This window comes from Labeo rohita, unplaced genomic scaffold, assembly GCF_022985175.1.
Source record: "Labeo rohita strain BAU-BD-2019 unplaced genomic scaffold, IGBB_LRoh.1.0 scaffold_96, whole genome shotgun sequence".
NCBI lineage: Eukaryota > Metazoa > Chordata > Actinopteri > Cypriniformes > Cyprinidae > Labeo > Labeo rohita.
Window position 1 is genome coordinate 16,856 of NW_026129920.1, and position 18,949 is coordinate 35,804.

The 18,949-nt window shown below is 36.8% G+C and overlaps 2 protein-coding genes across 4 annotated transcripts; both read left to right on the forward strand.

Moving 5' to 3' along the window:
- The first annotated feature begins 652 nt into the window (after nt 1–652).
- Nucleotides 653–6,855, forward strand: cunh6orf89 (chromosome unknown C6orf89 homolog). Its single transcript, XM_051105328.1, has 8 exons — nt 653–789; nt 958–1,417; nt 2,783–2,948; nt 3,027–3,169; nt 3,252–3,346; nt 4,467–4,602; nt 4,691–4,814; nt 4,890–6,855. Exons 2-8 carry the CDS (start codon nt 1,229–1,231, stop codon nt 4,970–4,972), a joined length of 936 nt encoding a protein of 311 aa, XP_050961285.1. The 5' UTR covers nt 653–789; nt 958–1,228; the 3' UTR covers nt 4,973–6,855.
- A 921-nt stretch (nt 6,856–7,776) lies between these two features.
- On the forward strand, nt 7,777–13,782 carry znf76 (zinc finger protein 76). 3 transcript variants are annotated; one of them, XM_051105330.1, is made up of 13 exons: nt 7,777–7,874; nt 9,596–9,683; nt 9,793–9,876; nt 9,957–10,034; nt 10,107–10,246; nt 10,331–10,402; nt 10,488–10,604; nt 10,678–10,879; nt 10,960–11,139; nt 12,717–12,917; nt 13,000–13,205; nt 13,276–13,380; nt 13,524–13,782. In XM_051105330.1, exons 2-13 carry the CDS (start codon nt 9,608–9,610, stop codon nt 13,605–13,607), a joined length of 1,545 nt encoding a protein of 514 aa, XP_050961287.1. In that variant the 5' UTR covers nt 7,777–7,874; nt 9,596–9,607; the 3' UTR covers nt 13,608–13,782. The 3 variants fall into 3 exon arrangements, with proteins under 3 accessions (XP_050961287.1, XP_050961286.1, XP_050961288.1); XM_051105329.1 differs by lacking the exon at nt 7,777–7,874 and adding an exon at nt 7,881–8,137; XM_051105331.1 differs by lacking the exon at nt 7,777–7,874 and adding an exon at nt 7,881–8,103.
- The last annotated feature ends 5,167 nt before the right edge of the window (nt 13,783–18,949 follow it).

An 18,949-nucleotide genomic window follows, 5' to 3' on the forward strand; every position in this document is an offset into this window, starting at 1 on the left:
ATAATGACTACGATCTTTTATATATATATATATATATATATATATATATATATATATATACATATTGTAATTAGTTATGTACATTGTTTTGACAATTTCACAAAAATATTAGATGTAAATAAATTATAATAAAAATAAACAATGAATAATAAATTAGTAAATTAGATGTTTGTGTGTGTGTGTATATATATAGCTAGCTTATTCTAAAGTAAAAATAACTTCGGAAATACAGCTAACACAATAAAACACAATAAAAACATAATAAAAGACAGGATTTTTGAAATTTGTGTAAAAAAAAACAGTATAAGTGTGTGTGTGATTTGTGTACAAATAAAAGATATGCTATGAATTTGAGCCAAAATAAATAGTTTATATAATAACTCGTGTCGTGCTGTAACCTACGTGCACGTTTAACATGAAATCTGATATTTCGAGTTAATATTTAGTCAGGTCAAGGTTTATGGAGTTTAAACCTCCATCTGATCATTTACAACGGCACTTTCGCTTATTATTATCCACAAACTACAAGTCATATATTTGAGCGAACAAACTACAGAAAACTCGAAATAATTATTTAATCAATCATCTAATCACAACGAACGAAAACGTCGCTGATAAATGTTTTGTTATCGCGACGATCGTGTCGAATCCGCGCTCGTGAACGCGCAGATGAGTGTCGCGCGCAGCTCAGGCAGCTCGAGCAGTGCTAACGTGATCGAGTGAGTGAAATAACTCACTAAACTGCCGGAAATCACCGTCAAATCATCGTCAAACCGCCCGGACGCGACGGTAAGACGATTATTCGTGTTTGTAGAGCAGTGTTGGTGTGGGAAGCGGCTGATAGAGTCTGTATTTGAGAGTGTTTTGGCGACAGAGCTAGTCAGCTGATGAATGTGTCGATACTGTCGTGTGTTTAATCAGTGATGTGACGTGATTGTGAACTCTGTTGTGTTCCAGAGCTCGTCAGTCATGAAGGCAAACGCGTTCTCCCGGGATTTAGGATAGAAACACGGAACAACACACAACTCAGATACAAACAGCACTCACACACACATCATAACACACACAGTCACCTGACTAAATACACACCTGCAGTTCTTTCCACACTCTTCTTCTTCCTTCTGCTGATGATGAAGATGATGATGGTGCTGGTGATGAAGATGAGGCCCTGACTCACACACACTCACACACTCATACACACACACACACACACACACACTGATATATCATGGGCTCGTCTCTCAGTGAACCCTGCATCTATGATAAGCTGTCGGAGAGCATCGACATCCTGCGGCAGTCCGGATACCGCTATGGGATGTCCGAGAGAGAGATCGAGAAGTTCATCAAGCAGGTGCTGGAGACCAACGAGCCTCGCAGGGACCCGCCGCAGTTCCCCATCCTGAGGGCCACCATCAAGGTGCGAGAAACAAGATGATCATACACACAGAAGAAAAACATGAGGAATCATGTATAGTGAAGAGACGGAATACAGGCTGAGCAAATGAAGACAGCTCTCAAAAAAAAAAAACAAATAAAAAAAAAAGTGTAATATAAAAATCCAAATACATATTTTTACACAGAATATTAAATATTTGTAAAATATGATTAATTTTATATTAGTTTTTTTTACATTATTATATACATTATACACATAATGAATATACATTTTTTTATAAAATAATTTATAAATATTTAATGTATTATTTTATGTTTTTAGCATTTGTTGATTTTGGATCTGACACAACACTTCTGCTATTTTTGTTCATATTAATGCAAGCATGTTTTTGACAATATTGATAGTAAAACCGAAAATAATCTTTAAAGTAATATTTGTACTTTTTTATGTTATAGAAATATAATGAAACAGAAAATGATCTTTATATAAAACAAGTAGATCGTAGAAAAAAGTAGATTAAATGCCTTCCAGTAACTAAATTAAATTATAAAATGGACGGTATGAAAAAATATTTAGGTAATTATTTTTTAAACTTGTTTTATATTAATATATTTTTAAACATATTATAAGGCACATTTTTATTCATGCAAATCTCTCCCAAAAAAACAACAACTGTGTATTAGTGTTTGTTTGATCCCACAAAATATTTTCAGTAACTGTACTAATTGCATTATTACTGAAATTTGTACATGTTTTTGTCAATATTGGTAGTAAAATAAAAAATAATCTTTAAAGTAACATTATAAAGATATTTATATTGCATATATATTTAAAAATATTCAGTTTACTTTCTTGTATTATAGAAATATAATGAAACAGAAAATGATCTTTGTGGCCACATAAGTAAATTACATAATTAAATTAAATGTAATTACATTAATTATGAATAATAAATAATGACTCATCTAAGCAGGTGCATTGAATCATTTTATATTAACATTTTTTTAATAGATGGTCATTTTCTATTTACATTTGTTAGGCTTATAAAAACACAAATAAAAAAGAAAATTATTTTTATATATTGTCATGTTAGTTAATTACATTATTATGACAATTTCACAAAAAGATTAGAAATTTAAAAATGTAAAATGAAAATGTATCATCTTTATAATTTTTGTTGTATGCGGTTACTTGTGGATTGTTTTTAAAATACATTTTGAATATGTAATATATTAGAAATGTGTCAGTTATTCTCCTAAATATCTCTTAGATATAAATAATAAATTATTATAATATAATATATGACAAACATTTATTTATATAGTTGGGGGGGGTTTCGTCATGTGTGTTGTGTCACAGATGTGTATTTATCTGTTCTGTGTTCAGTTGGTGTTGGCGGTGGGTGTTCTGCTGATCGCGGTGCTGGTGTTCACGTATCCTTACAGCCCACCGCTGCTGGACTCCATGAGCGCGGCAGGACTCAACAGCTCGTCTCCTCTCAGTCACGCGCGCCTGCTAGAGCTGCCCATCGCCAGGAAACACAACCTGCACAGTAAGACACCTTCAGACATGCACCACTCTTTCCACACTTTCCACATGTCCATCTCAACACGTGTGCGTGTGTGTGCAGGTTTTCACGAGTGGTGGGCGTCCGGCGCGCTGCAGATGCCACATGTGTACTGCTCGGCCTGCGCAGGCGTGACGGCAGCGCTGCAGCTGAGAACATCAGTGGGGATCAACAGACAGACACAGACGCAGCCGCTTCTGCTCAAGGTACAAACACACACTTACACACACAAACACAAAGAGTGTGTGATGATGGAGGTTAATATGATTGTGCATGTGTGTGTCTCAGGGTGGAGAGTCTCTGTCTCGGCGTGTGTCTCATCTGGAGCAGTTCTCACGGCCGCAGACGGTCACGCCGACACCTGCCAACTTCACCCTGCTCTGGTAACAGCAGCATTCTCATTATGAAGATAGTTATTGTATCCGTTGGCATTCTTCTAATTCTTCTTCCGCTCGAGTCTATGGCAGCCCACAGAACCGCTTGCGGGAAACTTGTGTAATTTGGCACACTGATAGAGGACAGTCCCAACATTAACCACAGCAAATTTGGAGTCTCTAACTCAAACTCTCCAGAGCCACCACTTGTCCAGAGTTTCACTCATGTTTATGCTAAGAACTTTTGAACTGTAAGGTCTAAAAGAATTTTTTTTTTCCCTTTTTCCTCTGAACCCTTGGCTCATGCCAAGTCGAATGAGCAGCACAATTTAAAAATCATAAAGTTTAACTATTTTTAATACTTTGTAAAAACTACTTTTCTAACTCGTCCTAGACAATTTGTTTGATTTTCACCAAAATTGGCTCAGATCATGTTCTGACCATGCTGGCAAAAAGTTATGGAATTCAAATTGATTAGTCAAACCGTTCTTGAATAACACACAAACGAATTTGATGAATAGCACCCAAAAATGGATGTGAGGCTAACGGTTTGGTGTTTTGAGACCAAACTTGGTGTGTGTTATAACGGGATAAGAAAAATGGCTATTTTTGCTCATGACTTCTAAATGCTTTGGCCAGAATTCACAAAACTAACAACTTTTGCAACTTAACATCTAGAATGCTTGGCTCATTCCGAGTCAAATGAATACCAGAACTTAAAAATATTTTTTCACTATTTTTAGTATTTTATAAAACCTACTTTTCCAAACTTGTCCTAGACAGTTTGTCTGATTTTCACCAAAACTGGTTCAGATCATCTTCAGACCATTTTGGAAAAAAAATTTTGGAATTCAAAAATAAAGATTAGTCAAACCGTTCTCAAATAACACGAGAACGAATTCTACAAAAAGCATGCAAAAATGGACATGAGGCTATATCTCTGCAACAGTTTGGCATTTTGAGACAAAATTTGGTGTGTGTTTTATCAAGCATGACCTCAGGCGACCTGCACAGTTTTGGCCCAGTGCCACCTAGTGGTCAGGAGATAATGAAAATAGATATTTTTGCTTATAGCTTGGCTTAGCATCTATATCTGTGTGTTTGATCCTCGTGTGTGTGTCTGTGACAGGAGTTTCTCATCCAGTCCCAGAGAGACCGTTCTCCAGTGGTTGTTTCCGGACACTGAGCTCTGCCCTCTGCTGGAGAACACGGGAACGACACTACAGCGCTGCCAGATCACCGACAGCACGAATGCACAACACACGGTCAGGATGCACTATGTGCGTTATGTGTGTGTATACACACATTCACATGTGTATGTCTCATACTGATCTCATGTTGTTGTTGTTGTAGCGCGTACAAGTGTTGGGTTGGCTGGTGGTGGCCGAAGGTTCTCCGTCGGTTCGTGTTCTTCCCGTCCAGCGATGCCAAAACTACTGCAGCTCCTTCAGCCTGTGGCTGGAGCCAGGAGACATGGGTAAGACACCACACAAACAGTCCTGTGATCTCTGTGAGCTCTAGATCTCATGCGTGTTTGTTTTTCTGTGTGCAGTTTATGCCGACCCGCGCTACTGGCTGATGGAGCTTTTCCCGTCCGGAGGTCAGAGCGTGTTGTGTGACGGCCCCGTTCTCTGAGACACACCTCTGTGTGCCGTGACTGATACGGACACATTCAGCTCTCACCAGAGCTTATAACGTCACACACGGCAGCACATGAAGATGATAGATATATCAGGACGCTGCTGCCCCTCAGATGTGTTCAGGAAGTGAAGTCGGCTCTTCGTTTCTCTTTCTTCAGACGTGATTGATTCTGACGGTCTTTCTGCTGAGCTTCTGTGATCTTCAGTTCCGGTGATGTTTTCGGGATCTTCACGCAAGACGCTCAGGAACACGCTCGCTCATGTTTCACCACAAGAAATAACAGAAATTGTATTTTGTTTAAAGAAAATCAAAACTATTTTATTACATTTTGAGATTATTTTCATGACGATTAAGCACGTTTTGTTGAAAAATTACTGGGATGCAAAAAATGCAAAAAGTTCTCATTACTGTAATGCTATTAAATAATATATAAATTAAATTGTAAATTATTTCTACGTTGCGGTAGTACTTGTTGAAGACAGTTTAATTTTAGTAGATGCTATTATTTCTGTGATGAGAACAATATTATTTTTTTGGTGAAAATGTTTTTCTCTCTTGGTATAGAAAAAACTGTAACGGTAATGACACTAAGTAAATATTTTTCATTATGGTAATGAGAACTAGAAGTTTCCTGTTAAAAATAATCTTCCATATTTATGTATAATTTTATGTATAATGTTAATAAGAATTACAATATATTTTGCATTATGGTAATGAGAAATTGAATTTTTTTCCTGTATTACAGTAATGAGAGAAATATTTTTTGTTTAAAATAATTTTTCCATATGGTAAATGTTTTTTTTTTTTTTGTAACGATGGTAATGAGAATATATTTCTCATTATGGTAATGAACAAGGTTTTTTTCTGTATTACGGTAATGAGAACTAGAATTTTTTTTGTTCAGAATCATTTTCCACATGGTAAATGTTTATTTTATGATGGTAATGAGAATGAGAATATATTTTTTCATTATGGTAATGAAAAAGATTTTTTTTCTGTATTATGGTAATGAGAACAAGATTTTTTCTGTGTTATGATAATGAGAACTAGAATTGTTTTTGTTTAGAATATTCTCCCATATTATGGTAAATCTGTTTTTTTTTTTTTTTTTTTTTTTTTTTTTTTGTTAATGAGACGTAGTATAAATTTTTCATTACGGTAATGAGAATGAGGATTTCTTCTGTATTACGGTAATGAAATCTCTTTTTTTTTGTTCAAAATCATTTTCCATATAGTAAATACGTTTTTTTTTTATATGACGGTAATGAGAATGAGAATATATTTCTCATTATGGTAATTAGCGAGATTTTTTTTTCTGTTTTACAGTAATAAGCAAGAAATGTTTGTGTTTATCACGTTAATGACATTGAGAATGTTTTTGTGTATTAAGGTAGCAAGAACATTTTCTTTTGTATTACACTAATAAGGAGAATTTTTTTTTCCATTGTGGTAATGGTGATGAATAATAATAACATGAATGTGTGGGGAAACGTGTTTTATTGTCATGAATATAATCTCAGTTCCGAAACGTGAGCCGCACGTGTTCCACGTGAGATCCGCCCACCTGCGGATCAGCCAATCAGAGCACTTTAAATGTTGGTCATCAGCCGATGATGTCATATCCTGATGTAGCGCCACGCTGCTGTCATTGGATGAACTCTCCACCAATCAGAGTCGAGCGACGTAGCGTCGTCAGATCGTGCCGACGGTTTAATATAGCCAATGTTTTTTGTTTTTTTTTGTTCTCTGGAGTCTAATCATTGTAAATAATGAGAGTAAGATGCAGATTATGTGATTTACTAATATGATTCAGAGATTTATGTCGATTGTGATTTTACTGCAGGATTTACACAGTAAACAAAAGCTGCTGTTCATAACCTGTGTTTGTTATGTGGTTTATGTGATTGTTCATCACATTTGGAATGAAAACAGATGTTATAAGGCCAAAAAATTAAGTTTACACTCAAATCTGCTTACTTTTGAGATACAGGTGAGAGGAAAATTACATTAAGTCTCAGTTTTTCCCTTTTTTTTTTACATTTTATAGCCAAAGAAATAAAAAGTATAAATAAGAATAATTACATATATGCATTTGTAAATTATTAATAGTTTTCGTATGCGCATAGTACTTAGATAAAAGATAACTTAAATAATAGACACAAAAATACTGTAAATATTTGTCAGACACAACTTTTAAACAATAGTATTGATATTTTAAAAAATAACTTTTTGAGATATAGAGCTAAATGAGGTAAGTTTTTGCTATTTACATTTCCTCAGTGAGTGCTTGTGACTGACATTTCCTCCACGTGAGCTACATTCATCCGGTTCCGGGTTATTAAGAGCAGAAACGCAAAGAAGCCGAAAGAATGGGACACGGAGTAACTGAATGTGAAGCATCGGATGTGAGTCTCTCCGAGGACAGCAGGGGGCGCTCTGTGGCTCAAACACACGGAAATCACCTTATTTCATCAGTTGTTTGTAACTTTCAAAGCGAATTATCTACTAAATACTTTGAACTGAATATTTACTATACAACAGTTAACCATTTAATATCGTTTGTATTATAATAAATTTTTAGTATTTATTGGAATAATCCATATTCTTTAACAGAATTTTTTTTTTTTTTTTGTCGGTGTACTATATCTAACATCTATAATTACAAAACACGATTTATGTGTTATATTGAGATGCTACAATACATCCGTGAAATATTTAAAGCTCTTTCTCATACTTAAAAACACAACACATCTAAACAATATTGCTTGTCTATACTATCTTACGGTTTTGATGAATAGCGCCGCCTGCTGGAGGACTGAGGCGCTGCGGTTGCCGCCGGTGATCGCGCCGCTCCGCGCTGCTGTGTGTCGCGGTGCATGTCGGGCCGCTGGCGGTGGTGAGTATCCCAGCCTGCGCTGCTGCTGCTCCAGAGAGAATGATGGGATAGTGGCGGACACACAGCAGCGCTGCAGACACACGCACACTGACATTATTCGCGTTATTCCCGCGCTCTGTCCGTCTATGTGTGTGTTTGTGCGTGTGTGAGTGCGCGTGAGTGTGTGTCACACGAGGCCTGCGGCGTGCGCGTGACCGTGTTCATCTGCAGTGTGCAGACACTTACAAAAGTACTGTGGTGGTACCATGGTAGAGTGTATCATGGTACTGAATTGACCATAATCATGTTCCAAGTGATTTACATGGTGCTCTTGGGTTCCTCAAACAAACCATGGTATTACCATGGTACATGTCAAAAAAACATGGTAGTACCATGGTACTTTTATAGTGTTTTGTGCAGCAGCACAAATGTGGTGCTTTTAAGTTATTTTGACACTCAACTTGACAGTATGTTGCTTAGCAACAGCAACAGTGTCTGCTAGAGTTATTGTAGTCAACTTCTGTTGCTAAGCAACGGCAAAAAATGCGCAGTTCGAGTTCGTGATTATTTTTTCGCGGCAAAATGTCCGCTGTACATGAAGCCCATCAAACAGAATCACTTTCAAACCAAACAAATTTATGTTGGTCAACATGCCAAATTCATGTGACCATTTTGTTTTGTTTTTATGCTGAAACCCCGATGGTGGGTATTTTGCCTGCAAAAATTCGATTAACAACGGTGTGAGTGAATAATCGAAATTCTTTGCAGTAATTTTGTTAGGTGCTTTTGTCATTTTATTAATTAAAAAAAAAAAATTAAGCTTTAATTTATATTTATTACAACACAACAAATACTAAAATGATCAGGAAAAATGTAAAAAAATAAATAAATAAGATTTTTTTTTTTTTTTGCATTGTGATAATGATAATTTGGAAGAAAAAAGATTCACTATCATTCAAAATAATGGCACAGTTATTGGTTTTATTTATTGCTTTGTTTAGACAGATTTGATTTTATTTAATTTATTACTACATTTTTTTTTAAATTAAAATCAGGAAAAATTAAAGACAGCTAACACCATCATTGACAAAATAAAATTTAAACAATAATTGATTTTAGGCAATGCTATTACAAGGAGGAAAATCAGCTTTTTGTGGTTAGTTCAATAGACGGTGTGGTTGTAATTTTGCGGTTAGTTCAGTTTTGGGGCTAGTTCATTAGCTGGTGCGATCATAATTTTACAGTTAGTTTGTCAGATGGTGTGGCTATAATTTTGCTGTTAGTTTAGTTTATTCTTTGTGGTTTATTTTACAGTTAGTTTAGTCGGCTGTAACGGTTAGTTAAATTTTGTGGTCATGGCTGTAATTTTATTTCATTAGACTGTAATTTTGTGGTTAGTTCATTAGATGGTGCGGATGTAATTTTGCAGTTTGTTCGTTAGTCAGTGCGACCAAAATTTTGCGGTTACTTCATTAGATGAATTGGCTGTAATTTTGTGGTTAGTTCTTTAGTGTGGCCGTAATTTTGCGGTAAGTTCGTTTGTTGGTGCGGTCGGAATTTGGCGGTTGGTTTGTTAACACGGTGCAGGCGCAATTTTGCAGCTAATTCGTTACACTGTGTGACCGTAATTTTGCAGTTCGCTGTTAGTCAGTGCAGGTAGTTTGTTAGACGGTGCTGCTGTAATTTTGCAGCAAAATAGTTGTGTGATACTGGTGTGATTAAGGTATAATGTGTGTGTTCAGAGCTGCGGTGTGATGATGGAGAGTTTGGGGCTTCAGGCCGTGGCTCTGAGCGATGGATCCACTGCTTACATACAGCAGAGCATCAGCGGTGAGACAATATGCACATATTATTAGTATTATAACATAGGTTCCTGTTAAAAATATGTACGTTCAAAAAAATATGTTCAATGATCATCTGACGGTGTTTTGATGTTCAGATGGGAGTCTGTTGGAGGGAAACACGGTTCAGCTGGAGGACGGGACCACAGCGTTTATCCAGCACGTCAGCGTCCAGCAGAAAGGTGTGTGAATGTGTGTGACGCCACTGAGCGCTGTGGTGGATCAGATAGAGCGTGTTACTGACAAGTGTGTATGTGTTTAGAGTCGTTAGCGTTTGAGGACGGTCAGGCCGTGCAGCTGGAGGACGGGACCACGGCATTCATCCACCACACGCCTAAAGGTGCCCACATTCGCAAACTCTCTCAAATACAGTCCCTGACTGTGCTTAACCTCTGACCTCTCTGTGTGACAGATGGCTTCGACCCCAGCGCCGTGGAGGCCGTTCAGCTGGAGGATGGCAGTACGGCGTACATCCATCACCAGACGGGTGGCGGTGTGGAGCTGAACGCCGACGCCGAGGCCATCGCCACGCTGGAGAGCTACGCCAGCAAGGTCTAACAACATATACGTGACATATGAAACTCTAAACATGAGTTCATACGTTCATTAATTGGTGTTTAACATGATGATCCACAGCTGACGGGGTCAGAGGTCGAGGTTGATGAAAACATTGAAAACACAAATGGAGCGGAGCAGACCAGCATACAGGTGTGACAGATAGATAGATTATTTCAGTAATTTTAAATAGATGGATGCATTGTGTATAATGTATATGTGTGTGTGTGTTTCTCAGCTGATGTTTGAGGGGAAGGTCTGGAGCTCTGGTAAGGTCCAGCAGGTCGGAGAGAAGAGTTTCCGCTGTGGACACACAGGCTGCGGCCGATACTACACCACAGCACACCATCTGAAGGTACAGAGTTTCCCACAGTGCACCGGGGCTGAGCAGGCCTCCAGAGACTAACATCTGTGTGTGTTTCACACAGGTGCATGAGCGTTCGCACACCGGTGACCGTCCGTACAGGTGCGAGGTGCCATCCTGCGGTAAAGCCTTTGCCACAGGATATGGGCTCAAGAGTCACCTGCGCACGCACACCGGAGAAAAACCCTATAAATGTCCTGAGGACATGTGCTACAAAGCCTTCAAAACCTCCGGAGACCTGCAGAAACACGTGCGCACGCACACCGGTATGAATGCGCTCAGTTCAGTTGTGTAATGGTGAGTTTAAACGCAGCATTCAGCTGAGCTGTGGCTCTTTCTTTTGCAGGCGAGAAGCCGTTCAAGTGTCCGTTCGAGGGCTGCGGACGCTCCTTCACCACGTCCAACATTCGCAAGGTTCACACGCGGACGCACACGGGCGAGCGGCCGTACCTGTGCCCAGAGCCGTCCTGCGGGAGAGCCTTCGCCAGCGCCACCAACTACAAGAACCACATGAGGATACACACTGGTAATCATATTTTATATATATATTTTTTAACGATTTATGCCGTTTTCACATTTTTTTGTGATAGGACCGTATTTAGACAGGAACAAAGTGGAAATGAGAGGGGGGGATGAGATCGGAAAAGGTCCACAAGCCGAAATTCGAACTGGGGACGCCTGAAGGCTATATACAAAGCTATTGGCGCCAACCACAGCGCTCAAATTTCGTGGGCAAACTCCACTAATTCCAATACTAATCCATCTAATTGGGAATCTTGCACAAATTACAAAAAGGTTCCTAGTGCAGATTTACATGAATTTGAGGAGTTGACCACCAGAAAACTGACTGTTTTGAAAGTGAGTAACACTGTTGACAATAGAGCGGCAAATTTTGCTAATGTGAACTTAACGTAGGACGATAGCTATAACCATAACGATAAAGGTTAAAAAAAAAAAAAAAAAAAAAAATTATAATTCTCAGAAAATAGAGAATTTCACATGACAGTTATAACAATACAAAGGAACTGTATCATTGGAATCACTTTCAGAAGGAAGTTTTTTTAACATTTTTAAACTAAATTAAAGTTTTAATATCTTTAGTTTATTTTTTGTTTTAGGTTTACTTTAAGTTTTAGTAAATGTATGTGCTTGTGTCATTTTTATTATTTTATTTATATATTTCTGTTTAGCTTTCATTTGTACCTATTTTAGTTTTAACAATTTTATTGCCTTAACTTAAAAAAAAAATTCAGTTAATTGGCATTTTTTTTTTTCAACTGATGAACCTTAAAAACATTCAGAGCCAATCAGAATCCTTACCACTTTAAAAGAGCTCCAGCATTTAAAGTGGCAGATCACAAAATTGCAGCTCACTTATAAACTAACCCTAACATTATCATGCATTGATGTAGACGACAATATAGTTATCGTTATATTTATCTTTATAATTATCTACTTCATATATTTGCATTCACATTTATCGTTCTTATGTGAAAAGGTAGACAAAATCCAATAATTCGAAATGGAATTTGCGCAAGGACGAAAACGTCCACCACATAGATTTTGCACGGAAATTTTGGTCACGGAAATTTGCCATGTTGACCAACAAAAAGTTGCAAGGTTTGAAAGTGACTTTATTCATCGCTACACTGTAGACAGTAGACCTTTTTTGCATGTGAAATTTCACTGTGAACATAACGTTATTGTTAAGGCCAGATCACACCAAAAACGATAACTACAACAATAATGATAAAGTTTTAATAGTGAACTTCACACCGCAACTACAATACAAAGGAATAACACTGTTGGAATCACTTTCAGAACTACTGTATTTAACTTTATATTTTCAGTTTTCATTTTAATTTTACTATTAAAAAGTTTTGGTAACTTTTTAAAAAATAAATATATAATCAGTTTTAGTTTTACCAATTTTAGTACTTATTTTAGTTAGTTGCAAATTTTCCAGCTGACATACGACTTTTGAAAGCATTTAAAGTGACAGGCAACAAAACTGCAACACGCACTTATAATAAACAGAACATTATCGTTCGTGGGTGTGAATGGTCTTTATAGTCTGTTTCATCATTCTGGTTCATCATTCAGGCGAGAAACCATATCTTTGTACGGTTCCCGGCTGTGGGAAGAGTTTCACGGAGTATTCCAGTCTTTACAAGCATCATGTGGTTCACACGCACTGTAAGCCGTACACCTGCAGCCACTGCGGGAAGACCTACAGACAGACGTCCACGCTTGCCATGCACAAGCGCACCGCGCACGGAGACTTCGACACTGTGGAGGATGGTGGTACGTCTCTTTCTCATTTCGCATGACTTGCTTTCACCTTTAGTAAATTCGAAGGCACTTACGAAAACATTTTTGTGCGCAGATGCAGAGGTTTACGAGGCGTCGCCGCAGGACGCCGAGCAGAACGAACATAATGCCGATGACAACATCATCAGCTCACACCTGCAGGTGCTCGGCACGGCTGTCACCATGGTGACCCAGGACGGAACCACCATCGCTGTCCCCGGCCGAACGGCCGGCGGTGGGCAGCAGGTCACCATGGTTACGGATGGCAAAGAGCTGCAGCCGGTGGGTATTAGGGGATGGATGGTATTGTGTGGTCATCAAGCTCAAATCACTAACAGTGTTTGCCCTGCAGGTTGCCATAGTAACGTCAGATGGCATCATGACTGAAATGAACTCGTCGCCCTACCAGCAGGTGGCGCTGCTAGCAACAGAGAACGGCACACAGATAGCAGTACAGGTATGAAACATGGTTAATACTACAATACTACGCACTAAATGTATGTCAGTGGTGATGTCAAATTTATTTTATTCAAGAAAAACTATATTAATAGTATTATTGTCATAGTGAGAATATATTTTTTACTATTTGTGTATGTGCAGTTAGAAGATCAACAGACGTTAGAGGAGGCGATCACCATGGCAACAGCAGCGATTCAGCACAGTGGACTGACCTCAGATCAGTGACAGCTGAAAATCAAAGAGGCGTCAGAGAGAAAACGATCACTTTTTATAACGTTTAGCGTGTATGAGAAAGAGTTTCTCCAGTCTTAAAGTTTTTTTTACGTTCTTTGAGCCAGTAGAACTGAAACAAGATGGAAATAAAAATGTATATTTGTTAATAAACAAACTTTATGCAGTGTCTTTGTGAAATGTGTTTTTTAGAAATTTTCAAACATTTTGTGCACTTAAAACGAGAGGCGGGACGAAAACCAGAACGCAGAAAAACCCCGAATCTGTTAGCCAGTCAAACCTTATTCGCTAATCCAAACTGAGGCATTTGCTTGTCATTAAATCGTATTTTGCAAAATATTTTTTACTAAAAACCTATTTTGTACTTATGATACTGGAATTATGTTTGTTTTGTACGTATTTGTGAAAAAATGATTAGATGACGTGCACAAAAATTAAAGCATCCAAGTTGATTTTGGTCGTCATATTTTATTTTGGCGGTTTAATGTGAGGAATATTATATATCCGTGTACCTACATGAAGTTTTACAGCAACTTTAATGATCCTGAAAACATGTCTGATGCTTTTTTTCCACTGAGGTAAAAGTCGTTAGAAGACGCGCGCTATTTTTCATTTGAATCTCCCGCTCATCTAAGTCAGTGAGGGCAGGACATGCGTTATTTAACCACGGCGGTTCTTAAATAAAATGTATAATAAGTAAAACAATAATAATTGTATTTACTCACCTAAGCCCATTTATTCGCATTTGTCGCTTGTTAATTTCAAAGCCTGGCGCAGTACTGTAATGTGTCCACCAGAGGTCAGCAGCTTTACTCTCTATGTGATCGGAGCTCAAACTAGAGTTTGCTCATCTGATGATCACTGAACTAAGTGTACCGAAACTTTAGAATGTGTTTACGCTGGCAGAACCACAAAGAAGAACATACACGTAGCACACATACTTACAGAACTAACTAGGACCTACTATGGAGTTTTAGTCATTAAGTCAGTAATTATTACAAACTACCCAAACACTGACCCTATTTATTTATTATTTATTTATTTAACTCATAAAAAATATGTGTTTTAGTTGAGGTGATAATTATGAACCAACACTGAGATATATTTGCAGGGAAAACTAAGATGTTTTTTTTAGTACATTTCCTGTCTGTATAGATGCAGAATGTGAATTTGTGCTGAATTGTATGTATTTCCGTGTTCTATAGCAGTACACACACACACACACACACACACACACACACTAGTTCTCAGTTCTTCCTCGACAACAGTCTCTGATTGGCTGAGCTGCTGTGACGTCAGCCAGTGACGTGAGCGGGGAGAAAATGCAGTGGTTTTGGGGTTTCCTCCTCAACAAGGACTGGAAAATATCTCTCTCTCTGTGTGTGTGTGTGTGTGTGTGTGTGTGTGTGTGTGGTAGTACATGAGAGGAAGTTAAACCGAAGACACACCCTGGCTAAGATCATACCAGAGCACACACACCCGTGTGCTGGTGTCGAGTTCTCTTATCTGAGCTGATGAGGGTGGAGTGTGTTTAGGTGACACACTGACAATACAAATAAACTCTTGAATTACTGCCAAAGTCTGTTCTCTGGAACAGTGTGTGCTGGACTAACACTTGTGTGTGTGTGTGTGTGTGTGTGTGTGTGTGTGTGTGTGTGTGTGTGTGTGTGTTATCTGTAAGCCACTGTAGTTAGTCAGGGCTGTGTGGAGCGCTAAGTAAAGTACCTCTAAATCTGTGTGAGTTTAGTCGTTTGGCTTTTTTAGCCCTTTTTGTGTTTGAAATAACAAGCGGCAGAAACAGGAAATACTCTGAATTCTGGGCTGATCTCTTCCTGTCACAACCAGTGATCAGGTACATGGGCCAAATGAATCAAGAAACTTCACTTTAGAGTCTCAAATGTTGCTCTTTTGCAGCTCAGGAGACTTAGTTGAGTTCTCAGTTGTTTCACTGAAAGTTCAGTTTCACAGATGTGTCACTAGTCACCAGTCATACAGTAAAACAACATGTAACTTTGTTTTTATTAGTTACTAAAACTGGAATAAAAACAAATGAAAGCTAAAAAGATTATTATTAATTATTAATTATTAAAAATGACAAAAGCACATAACAAAATAAGTAAAACTTAAGCTAAAACTCTAAATGCTGTCTTAGTAAGTTACTGAAAAAAGTTGAATTATTAAAGCATCAATAATTACAAAAACTGCTCTGAAATAAACTAAAGCTAAACAGAAATATAAAAAACTAAGCAACAAATAAAATTACTAAAACAAAAATAAGAAATGTAGCATTGGCAACTAACTGAAATAAAGTAAGCTGAAACTTAAGCATTGAAACTTCTAGCTAACAATTATATGATATGGGGAGCAGCTTAAAACATCTAATGAGAAATTAGTTCATGATGAGATCTCTGACTTCTGATGTTTTAGTACTTCTGATATTTCTAAAGTAAATATGATCTCTTCTGAAACTAGAAGAGACATTTGAGATTACTATGGTCTTTTTCTGGACTTTTTCTTCATTATTTGCTCTGAATTTGATCTCATTGCTGTGTAGGAGAAACTACTTAGATCTCATGTGTGATATGTCTCATAAATATATATACTTTGTGTGTGAGTATACGAAGGGTTAACGAGTCCTGGCTTGCCGTGGTGAGCCCCAGCTGAGGGATTGTTTGGATTGTGATGGGGGTTTGTTTTGGTTGTTTGAGGATATGGGGGCAGGGTGTGTGTGTGTGCGTGTGTGTGTGGAGCGACAGCTGCTGGTTTAGTTTCCCGGGAACTTTAGGACAATGAGACACTGTGAGACTTCGGCAAACAGCTGCCAAACACGTCAACACGACTAAATCACTTTACAAACTCTCACAAAACTAAATCTGCTCACACCACTTCACTTTTCTCAGCATGGTTTGTTTTGTTTCCGTGATTCTATCAGCAGCAGATCCTGTTGATTCCTCAACAGTGAATCAACAGGTTGAAAAGAAGGATTTTGTAAAACAAAGTCTCCATACGTTCAGCTTTCTTTAGTTATGAATTTTACTCAGATTAAAAATGTCATGGTTTATTACATAGTGGTGGAAATATGTCTTAGGTTAGGGCTCACAAACAACATCAAAACATCTATAAAAATAGACACATGAAAGTACTAAAAACTTGGAAACTAAGATGGTAAACTTAGAAAAAAAAAAAAAAAAACAGGAACTCAGTATTTAAAAAATCTTAGTACTAAAACTAAAAAAAAAACTCTGAAACTTGGTACTAAAAGTTCAAAATGTACAAAAAACTCCCACAGAAATAAAACTTAGTACTAAAATTAAGAAAAAACTTAGTAGTAAAATCTAGAAAACGTAGAAAAATCTAACTAACGTAGTACTAAAACTTAGAAAAGTAAGAAAAAACATAGGAACTTAGTACTAGAATTTAGAAAAAACTCAGAAACTTAGAATTAAAATTGATAGAAACTTAGTAGTAAAACTTTAAAAATTTAGAAATAAAAACAAAGGAACTACTAAAACGAAAGAAAAAAACTTAGTGGTAAAAAACTTAAAAATTAAGAAAAAAAGCAGGAACTTAGTACTCAAATTTAGAAAAATCTTAGAAACTTAGTGGTAAAACTTAAAAAAAAAACTCAGAAACTTAGTACTACAACTTAAACATTTAGAAAAAAACACAAGAAATGGAACTTAGTACTACACTTGGGAAAATCTTAGAAACTTAGTAGTAAAACTTAAAAAAAAATTAGAAATAAAAACAAAGGAACTTAGTACTAAAACGTAAGAAAAAACTCAGAAACTTAGTGGTAAAAAACTTAAAAATTTAGAAAAAAAAAACAGTAATTTAGTATTAAAACATAAAAATTGTAGAAACGTAGTACTAAAACATAGAAAATTTAGGAAAAATCAAAGGAACTTAGTACTACAACTTAGAAAAAACTCAGAAACTTAGCACTAAAACTTGAAAATGTAGAAAAAAACACAGGAATTTAGTACTTAAACTTAGAAAAAGTAGGAAAAAACAGGAACTTAGTACTAAAACTTGGAAAAAACTCAGAAATTCAGTAGTTAAATTTAGAAAGTTTAGAAAAAAAAACCATAGGAACTTAATACTAAAACTTGGAAAAAAAAATGAAAAAAAAAAAAAAAAAAAAAAAAAATGTAAAAGATACACACACACATGCACACACACACACATGCACACACACACACAAAATGTACTTTAAACACATTAGCAGATGTTAAATGTATTCGTATTGTACAATGACTGGTGACTTATTTTGGTCTGTTTTATTTCTCCTGATGGATTTTAAGAGAAACATCTGAGATCCAGCAGACAATTTCACCAGTTCCTGTGTGATACAGCAGCATGACACCCTTCCTCCACCCGTCTGAGACTCTTTTGTGATGCATTAAACACACACTGAATGGCCATCGTTCACACGCCTGCAGGACGGTACGGCTTCATGAATGATGTTTGTGAAACTCCAGGAGCATTCAACTGAACAGGTTTGATTTGCAAATCATTTGTGTGCTAGTCTCTGATCCAGAAACACTGGTGTGTGGGGGGAAATGCCACACGCAAATCTCATCAAACTCATTCACAAACACACATCCAAATCCCCAGCAGACCTGATCACCACTCAAATACCACAAGTATACGAATATACATTAATAAAACAGTCCTAGAAAATCTGCTATGCTGTTAATTTACTTCTTTATTTACAGTATTGTTCAGTCTATTTATTTTTTAGGATTTATCTCTGTTCTTGCAATTTTGGTTTGCATAAACTAAATGGGTTTTTACTGAGAACAGAAAATGAACACAAAGCAGTATCATTTGTGAAATGCGGGTGTTAATTTTTCTAAAATTAAAATATTTGTCTTTGTTCCTCATTCTGCTGTGGTGTTTTCCCTCTTTCACTATATTTAAGGAAGTGACATCATAAAGGTCTTTTTTAACCAAACCAACGGGAGTTTCTTTCACAGTTTTGTATGATCAGCATTTCATGTTTAAATTTTAATGACTTCATCAAGCTTCCCCAAGCTTTTTCAACTTAAAAAAAAAAAAAAAAATCACAAGATCCTTTTTAGATAAAAATATTATACGCAAGGTACAAGATTACTGCAAATAATATAATTTGTTGATATTTATTGGTTCAGACCATTATGAAAATTTAGCTTTCTCTTTGATCAAAGCTGAATTTTCAACATCATTACTCCAGTCTTCACTGTCACATGATTCTTCAGAAATCACTCAAATATGCTGATTTGCTGCTCAAGAAACACTTTTGATTATTATTAATGTTGAAAACACAAATATTATTAATGTTGTCCACTATTTTT

Excerpts from the sequence above, each read along its gene's own strand:
- znf76 (XM_051105329.1), top strand. Across the intron at positions 9,877-9,956 it reads CGTCAGCGTCCAGCAGAAAG|AGTCGTTAGCGTTTGAGGAC; the intron begins GTGTGTGAATGT and ends GTATGTGTTTAG. Across the intron at positions 13,206-13,275 it reads ATGGCAAAGAGCTGCAGCCG|GTTGCCATAGTAACGTCAGA; the intron begins GTGGGTATTAGG and ends TTTGCCCTGCAG.
- cunh6orf89 (XM_051105328.1), top strand. The coding sequence starts at position 1,229 with ATGGGCTCGTCTCTCAGTGAACCCTGCATCTATGATAAGCTGTCGGAG. Across the intron at positions 3,170-3,251 it reads CGCAGCCGCTTCTGCTCAAG|GGTGGAGAGTCTCTGTCTCG; the intron begins GTACAAACACAC and ends TGTGTGTCTCAG. Across the intron at positions 3,347-4,466 it reads GCCAACTTCACCCTGCTCTG|GAGTTTCTCATCCAGTCCCA; the intron begins GTAACAGCAGCA and ends TGTCTGTGACAG.